This window comes from Schistosoma mansoni, assembly GCF_000237925.1.
Source record: "Schistosoma mansoni, WGS project CABG00000000 data, supercontig 0013, strain Puerto Rico, whole genome shotgun sequence".
Taxonomy (NCBI): Eukaryota; Metazoa; Platyhelminthes; class Trematoda; order Strigeidida; family Schistosomatidae; genus Schistosoma; species Schistosoma mansoni.
This window is the reverse complement of record NW_017386025.1, coordinates 3,260,008-3,269,079: the sequence shown is the minus strand read 5'-3', so window position 1 is coordinate 3,269,079 and position 9,072 is coordinate 3,260,008. Positions and strand designations below refer to the sequence as shown.

Sequence of the window (9,072 nt, the reverse complement as noted above, 5' to 3'; positions counted from 1 at the left end):
AACGAAGGCTGTTACGTAATGAAATTGGGCAAGGCTTGCGTAAGGACCAAGAAGCCTGGTGGTCGGAGCGTGCTAATGAGCTGGAAGCAGCAGCTGCATCTGGTAACTGCCGGAAGCTCTTACGACTCATCTGAACCACTGGCAGCAAGAAGTCTGGTGTGAGCGAAACAATCTGTGAGAGTGACGGGATACTAATCACTAACGTCTTGGACGATGGGCAGGATTCTTCGAAAGGCAGTTCAACTGGCTTGCTGCTCCGGCAACATCGACCAGTTTGTCCTGCCCTCCGTGGTCGGTGAAGACTGATCCACCTAAGTCCACAAGGAACTCCAACTCCTGAAACGTTACAAATCACCGGGCCCAGATGACTTACCTCCGGCTCTTTTTAAAGATGATGGTGACTTTCTGGCTAAGGAATTGACTGCGTTGTTTACAAAGGTTTGGTTGCTAGAGTGTTCCCAAATCAAGGGATGAGTCAATAGTTGTCCCTATCTTTAAACAAGGGTTCACGTTGTTCCTGTAACAACTATCGTGGGATGAATCTACTTCCGATTGCGTCCAATTTATTAACTCGCGAGGAGCAGGCTGGTTTTCGTTCTGGTCCATGATGCATTGGTCATTTCTTCACCCTCCGCCAAATGTTAGAACACCGTCATATTTATCACAGGCCTACAATCGTAGTGTTTCCTGTTATCACGGCTGCCTTCGATTCGTTGGACAGGACTGTTCTCTGGGATTGTCTATTGATTAAGGGTGTGCCTGAGAAGTTTATTAACATCTTAAAGGTTCTGTAAACAAACAGTCCAGACAGAGTGAGGGCATACAATCACCTTTCTCCCTTGTTCCATTCAAGCAGTGGGGTTAGACAATGTTTCTCAATCTCACCATTCCTCTTCAACTTTGCTATCGATAACATTCTGGAAACTGCTCTGATGGATGTAAGTAATGGCGTTGTGGATCTGCTCCCTGGAGAAAGACTTCTCGACCTTGAGTGTGAGGATGATATTGTTTTACTGTGCGATAATGCCGAAGCCATGCAATCCGCACTCAATCAGTTGGCAATCAGTGTCCGCAGGTACGGCATGTGCTTTGCACCTTCGAAGTGCAAAGTACTCCTACAAGACTGGCAGGATTCTCATCCTGTACTCACCCTGGATGGTGGGCAAATTGAAGTAGTTGAGAAGTTCGTGTATCTAGGTAGCTACATAAGTGCTGGTGGTGGCGTGAGTGATGAGATTGATGCACGTATAATGAAAGCCAGAGCGGCTTACGCTAATCTGGGCCATCTTTGGCGCCTTCGTGATGTTAGTCTGGCTGTAAAAGGTCGGATCTACAACGCGTCTGTGAGAGCAGTTTCGCTCTATGCTTGTGAAACCTGGCCTCTCTCAGTTGAGGATGTTAGACGTCTCTCTGTGTTCGATCATCGTTGTCTCCGACGGATTGCTGACATTCAGTGGCAACACCATGTTAGTAATGCAGAGGTTCGGCATCGTATGTTCGGGTGCAGAGAAGACAATCCAACATCGACTTCGGTGGCTTGGACATGTTCTACGAATGTCGTCTCAGAGAATTCCACGTCGTGCATTATTCGCCGACGACGCTGGGACTGGGTGGAAAAAGCGGAGAGGTGGTCAGTGTATGACATGGTGTCATGGTACGAAAGAAAGCTGCAAAGGGCTGGCTTCTGTTGGTCCTTCACGACTCCCTGGCTGGGGTCCAAAAGATGGTGCAATACATTGGCTAGAGACGTTATCAGATATGGCTCAGAATAGAAGCCAGTGGCGAGCCTGCTGTAACCTTCTTTTACTTTCTTCATAAAGAGTGGTTCTAACTTCCTTAACTGAAAGAGTTCTTCTGGTTGTACATTTCAGTTTCCCCCATCATTACTTTTTTAATATGCATCTTTCCCCTTTTCTCTTTCCATTCTCATTGTCTTGTGTGGCGCATATATATATCTGGTGCCCCCTTGTACCAATATCTATGTGTTTAAATAAATAAATAAATCATATACATTTGCAAATGAAGAAAATAGATCAGGCTTGATTGTTTATTTATGAAACCGTGAATACCTATGACGGGAAAACTACTGCGATTTTGAATGACTGACTTCTTTGAACAATGAGCTAATGATTTGCACTACGCAAATAATAAGACCGAAATTGATTGCAGAATTGTTTTACCCTCAAAACCGCCTTAATTTTTATCAAAGTGCACTCACTTATTGATTTTACTGACATGATGACTAGTTAACATATATCACTGTTACCCAATAATATACAGGAGAGAAGTTGTTTCAATCTAGGTTGAGGTTCTGACACGATGAACTAACTGGTTTAACCATGAGGTTAGAAACGCACGAGTCAAAGGAAATTGATGGGTATAAACAAGTTAGAACAAATAGGTAAATAACTCATGAGTGTATATAAATATTAACAGAGTACAACAAACAACTGCTTAGTTCCCATTCAGTTGAACAGAAGCTGGGGGTGTTGGTGGTGGCGGTGGTGGGATTGGTGCTGAAGAAGCATTTGTCCCTAAACCATTAGAATTTACTCCAAAAGTAGGCGGCGGTGGAGGGGGTGGCGGAGCACCTAGCGAGAATGAAGGTGGTGGTGGAGGAGGGGGAGGTAGCAAGGGCTTCGTATCTTTCGCTCCAACCATAATTGGTGGCGGAGGTGGAGGCGGCGGCATGTTAGTCAAGCTGGTGTTTAAAGGCATATTAAGAAGGAAACTTGGAATAGGAAGACCAATGGCATGTGGTGGAGGCGGAGGTGGTGGTGGTGGCGGTGGAGGTAATTGGAGCTGAAGTTGGGCATGCTGAGCTTTAGCTTTTTGCATTTCTAAATCACGAAGCATAGCTGTAGAAGATGACTGACTTTCTAGTTTGAAAGCGAACTACATTAGGAAAGTAAAGTTGCACAAAAAATAAAATGTGGTTGAAAAAGTAAAAACACTAACAATATTGAAAATTATACTGGAAATAAATATCTGTGGTAAAAAATCACTAATGCAATTAGGGTTTTTGTTGGATGAGTCAATTTTTTTTGTGCATAGACGTTCAGCATAATCTAGCTGTTACATACTATAACAGTGAAGATTACCGTTGAAAATTGATAACACGTCAAAGTTAGAAGCTGTTTATGTTGAATGCAAAATATCACAGAATATAACAATAATTTAGCTGTTCAAAATCACTGCAAGATATTTCAACATCTGAAATTAGTTTTGAACCCTACAGTTCAGTTCGCTGAAAACTATTACATCACGGTATTTTGTAAACGAATAATCATCACAAACGTAAAGATATAAGGTATAGCACGGTCTAGAAGAACATTTACATAGGAATGTACCGCAAAACTTCGGATGATGAATACGGCTAATGTAGGCATCAATCAAGTATACACGGTTCAGTGATAAAATGTTACGAAAAATTCAAAAAACCCATCTATTTTAACGTTTTATTCTATTGAGAAAATTAAGATCAGTTCACAAACGTGGTCTAACGGATTATTTACGTGATTCTTATTTATTAGGCTGATATCACTTATTAGTCAATATAAAAAAGTGGGTCTGTAATTAAAAATAGGTGTAGTCTTTTACTGTAGTACAACTATGAATTTAATCATTTTTAATAATAAATCAGCCGAGTTAAGAACAAATCAGTATTTTAATAGTGAAGATTCTCCCCCCACATATTCATTTTTAACTCTCTGAGATCAAAACTATGTATTCCCATAAGATCTTGGAGATATGAACATGAATTCAAGTCATTATTATTTGTAAGGATTTATATTGTTGTTGAAATTCGGGACGAATTAATCAGCATCTGTTGTAATACGCATACCTTGAGCAGACGACTCGAAATCGGTCGTACCTACTGGAATTTAGGTACATCCGTCCAATGAGTATCAAGACGAAACATGTGTTCTGGATTCCACTACCAGTCACCACCCAAAACATAATTAACATGAAACAAAATTAGTAATAGAGGCGAAATAATCTTCACGGTGCTTATAAGAATATGGTCAAGTTGAGAGTATTGCGCATCATGAACCGTAATTTTATTATGGGAATTAATTTAGACCCTATATAACTCATTATATGAAAATTTATCATGAAAAATAATAAAATGACTTAATTCCTGATTAACTGTTTATGAGAAACATAATTTAAAGTGGCTTCGTAGTATTCAAGACAATCAGTTTTCACTCAATGAGCTACTGGTCTGAACCTCCTTTTAACTAACTATCAAGGTTTAAATATCGGAGCTTTGTCATAAATCTCTCCTTTAGAAAGCTAGCATTGCCGTAAAATAGTCTTGCTCATGGTTGTAACCACTTATACACGATCAAAATGAAGTATTTTTGGAGTGAATACCAACAATCAACGAAACTTTTATTACACTACCCACTTAGCTTAAAAACTTTAAACTAACCTGTAGGAAGAATTGTTTAGAGCTGGAATTCCAGTAAGTCCACAGCTTTTTGGGGTCTTTATCTACTTCACGGCTAGGAATTTTAAAAGCAATCGTTTCATAAGGTTCAGCAGCGAACAATAAGTATTGCCATCGTTTATCTGGTGGTTCAACATGTTGTTCATAAGCAGACATAAACCGATGTCGAGGTATTACACCGGAAGCATCAGCTATTTCTGGATAATCAATTTGGAAAAGCATTGACTGTTGATTAGCATCTGGATCCTTTTGTTTGGTTACCTGAGAAGAAAAAACAAGGTAATTTATTTGGAAACTGTGAGTTTTAATCCAGTCATAACTAAATACTAGTTTACATAAGATTATTTAAAAACAAAACATATTTCGAATTCTAAAATATAAATGACCGGAGCATATTTCGGTTATCTGGGATATCATTCGGTTAGGAGAAATAACAATTACTACGTAGATCTTTCAAGTTTTCAACCATTACTTCTTCAAATACAAACAGAACCATTTAGAAACTACTATACCATATATTTCCGCCAGGTTAAGTAAGAGATGAGCAAGGAAAAGATCACCACGAAAAATATTAATCGCTCTTAAAATTTTAAACATTGGTTTTACAACCAGACGGATATATATATATCACGTTTAAACTTACTTTATATCCAGGACGACCAATTTTAATGAATTTCTTTGGCTCTACTTTAACGCGTTCTGGTTGCATTGTAGATGGAGCCTCACGGGCCTGCTCAACAGCCCGTCTTTGCAAATTATACTGATGCTTTTTTCCTAAAGAAAACATTATATAGTTAAAAAATCAAGTTAGATAGCAACAATTAGTCCGTTACAACGTAGAACCTTGTACGTATGTACACCAGTTCAAGCTGCCATACCCCATTAGCACAGAAGGATGAAATTGTCAAGCCAAGTCACTACTCCATTTCCTATCCTTGATTTAGGCACTGACGCCAGCCAATCCTGAAGTAACATTTTGCATTCAGAGAGAGAGAACCTTATTCCAAACATACCTGCATTGCTGCTTAAGGTAATCAGAAGATTCTGCGTTTTGTCAGCGTCTTCACTAAAAAGAACTATATCATCTGCGCATTCTAATTTAACATATGAATCTCCTGATAGATCAGCCTCCGAGAAGTTAGACGATGAAAGTGTTGTCTCTAAAAGTACGTCTGGGACAAAGTTAAATAAAAATGGAGAAAGCAGACAAACTTGACGAGTACTATTTGAGGTAACCAATTCCGATGACAGTTCGCAAAGAGCTCTGATTTGGCCAAAAGTTTTTGATTAAAATCTGTACAAAGTTGATGTACTTCTTTGGGACGCCTTTCAACGACAGAAATTGACATGGAACCTTACGATCAACAGAGTTTAACGCTACCTTAAGGCCAAAGAATACAATTAGAGTAGAATTTCGATGTTACAGGATCTGACAAAGCTGAAATTCTGGTATATACATCCACGCCCAGGTCTGAAACCAACCTGGATTTTCGGGTTTGCTCTTCGTGAGCTTTAGTTAGACGTTGAAGTATTATTAAGACTACTATTTTAGACTCTATATTAGTTAAACCAACTCCTCTGTGATTGTCACAAAAGGATTTTTGTTCCTTCTTATAGACTGAGACGATCAGTAGTCGAGACTAATCTGATGAGTTACGTCCAGTTCCCAGATTTTAGCTAAGATTTCAGTTAACCTAACTGCTAAAACTGGACCATCACCCTCAAAAATTTCAACGGTTAGTCAATCAAGCCCTGCTGCTTTCCCTTGTTTTAGATTACTTATAGCCTTTTCAACCTCACTAAGAGTTGCTTGGAGATAGTGGGTTACTAAAGTGGCTGAAGGTCATTAGAACCGTTCCATATAGTGTTCTGCCAATAAGTCCATTCTTCTGGATTGAGAATGAATAATGGTCCAGTCTTTTTCTGAGATTGTCTCGCTAACGGCCGTGTTTTCAATACCCGCTTCCCTAATAAGTCTGAACGTTTGTATACTGTTACCTATCGCTGCCGCCTTTTCTGTCTCTTCTGCTTTAGCTACCCATCAATAATCACAATCACTAGGTAGGCCTTTATTCAGTTTACTTTTGAGCAGCCTTCACTACTCGTCCTGTTCAGAGCCAATGGGATGAGTTTCCGAGCATCTATTAGCTATGTCGACGCCGCTGAAATTCACTGACTTTCTGTAACCTCTTGGTTTAAGTTACCAGTGTATATCGCTGCTGTTTCCATAGCTCTTTGGATTCCATCCCTAGCAAACTCGGGTTGGGTATCACTTTCATGGTTGACTAGCTGCTTACCTGGTTGTTCCTGAAGCATATTCCTAACTTTTCCATCATTATGTTGAACTCTAAGGGGTCTTTTGTTGAGGCTCTTCTACATCCAGTAAGATGGACAAATGAGTGCTCGAACTAGGGCATGATCCGAGTCTAAGTATGTGCTCCAGAATGAGGGACAGTCTTAATGAGCCTCACTTATGATGGCTGATAGAAATAGCAGCAAATTTCAATCTAAAGCAAAGCCAAAACAGGATTTGAGAACTATATTAGAAACAATATAAGCACTCAGAAACTGGTTGAACTATATAGAGTACAAAACTTAGATTAAGGTAGATCTGTTGTAGTTAAAAGGCGATAATGAAGCGCTATCTCAGCTACATATACAAAAGTATCCGACCGTGAACTACGCCGTAAATAAACTAAGCTGCTCTATATCGATCTAAAAAACATGGTAACTATGATACGATGAATATTCCCTACATAGAATAAATAGATGTTACGCATAACCAACCACCAGATACCTAGATGCATCACCAATAACAAGGCGAATATAAACAGTGGTTACCGAAACAAACTGGTCAGTAGTATTCCATATTTTTACAGCACTTCGGAAAATGTATACATCTAATGAACAGCAAAATATAAATCTCCAGGTATGTTCTCTATAGTGAGGAAGTGAGAAAGCATGGACTATGACAAGTCTGTGATACTTGATTTTCATACAAAGATAGTCCATTTAACTCAAACACGTGTGGTTAACTTGGTCGTTTGTTAAAGCATCTTAGATATAGTCTTAATGTTAGCGAAATAGCGTCTACATATGTGTACCACGTTCACAATCCATCTAAATGTATCATAGATATATTTTTACTCGAATACGAAAAATTACATAGTATCGTTGTTAATTATACACAAGCCAGGACTAGAGCATCCTACTTATTGAGTTTCGTAAAGCAAATAGACGATTCAGCAATTGTAAGTTTCGTTCGGCATCTTGCAACAAGCCAATTTGAACCACTCACGAGAAAGCACATGGGAAACGTACGATCACACAGATAGCACAAAGTCAATAAAAAAGCAGGCATTCTGTTAAGTAAGCGAACAATAAAACTCATCTGAACCTGGTATAAAACCAGGATGGGATAAATTAAGCAATAGAAAAATACCTTGAGTGTGTGCGAGGTAGCTCCCTTCATTATTGTGCAAAGTAAGGCACAATTTACATTCGTATGTCCCCAAGTGATTTTTCATAAAATACGGGTCTTTGTTCAGATCAATCGTGTCAAGTGCCAGTTGTCGCAAACGTTCCCTACGGTCGCGATTTGCTTCAGCTTCTGATGCTACACCACCAGAGCCGGTCTTCCCTCCAACACGATGTTGGAAATCCATTTTCAACTAGATGGGTCTACGCAAGCTGTAACGTTCCCTCTTTCCTAGGTTTGTTTCTAGTCTGGAGGTACCTTGTGTGTTGGGGAAGCGTGAAATTATCTGAAAGAGAAAAAGAGAAGTCAATCAATAACCCAAAAATCACACATAAAGCACTTGAATATGACGATGTAAGTGATCGGCAACATGCAGAAATAAATTAAACCTAGGACTATGACAACCTGACAATGGAAACCAGAAGGTAACCGTGATGTTTAGATTACCCGGCATAGGGTCGTTCAACTTACAATACTCAGTAACTTCGTCAGATGCCTACACAAATAGACTGATTTCCCCGCGTTTACCATTCGTTGCTTTGGTACAAAGTCGGGTTTTGTTGATGCTTCATGGATGGTAGCCTAGTCACTCGATTGCAGTTGTAGTTGTTTGTCGGTTTGCATACCTTGTAATCTGAGTGAGTTTTCCTATGGGCAATATGGTTTCTGGATAGCAGCAGCTGTCGAATTTCCAGGCAGAAGGTCGGTTGATTGCAGTGTGGAAAATAGTAAGGGAGAATTCGGATGATAGAAGACAATTTTCTTAAGATGTGTTTAGATAAATAAGTTGATTGGTAATCCAGACATTCTGAGACCAAAGTGTAGTGAAAAGGAGGAAAAAAAGATTATTATAGATAGCAGGTCAGGTAGGTAAGTATATTAACTAAAAGTAGTCAAATTTATGTGTCAACGTCTCGTATTTTCCCTTCATCTCCCGTGATGTAGTATGAGAGCAATGGTCCAGTAAAAACTATAATCGTAAAATTGAGCAAGAAGCATATTTTGCTAGTCTCTCCTTATTTGCCACAAAGTCCTCTTACGTTACTGTAGATTCAATTGATAGTTTATGGTGATAATTGGAAGTATTCTAAATAATGTGCTAACTAAGAATTCTGAGAACAATGAGATTTAATGTAAGTAG

The 9,072-nt window shown here is 39.2% G+C and overlaps 2 protein-coding genes across 2 annotated transcripts; both read right to left on the bottom strand.

Moving 5' to 3' along the window:
• Nucleotides 1-2,454: 2,454 nt before the first annotated feature.
• On the bottom strand, nucleotides 2,455-2,691 carry Smp_076890 (hypothetical protein; the record flags this gene model as incomplete). Its single annotated transcript, XM_018790928.1, has 1 exon — nucleotides 2,455-2,691. One exon carries the CDS (start codon nucleotides 2,689-2,691, stop codon nucleotides 2,455-2,457), a length of 237 nt encoding a protein of 78 aa, XP_018645939.1.
• Nucleotides 2,692-4,411: 1,720 nt separating this feature from the next.
• Nucleotides 4,412-8,118, bottom strand: Smp_076880 (hypothetical protein; the record flags this gene model as incomplete). Its single annotated transcript, XM_018790927.1, has 3 exons — nucleotides 4,412-4,714; nucleotides 5,097-5,227; nucleotides 7,896-8,118. 3 exons carry the CDS (start codon nucleotides 8,116-8,118, stop codon nucleotides 4,412-4,414), a joined length of 657 nt encoding a protein of 218 aa, XP_018645938.1.
• Between the last annotated feature and the right edge of the window lie 954 nt (nucleotides 8,119-9,072).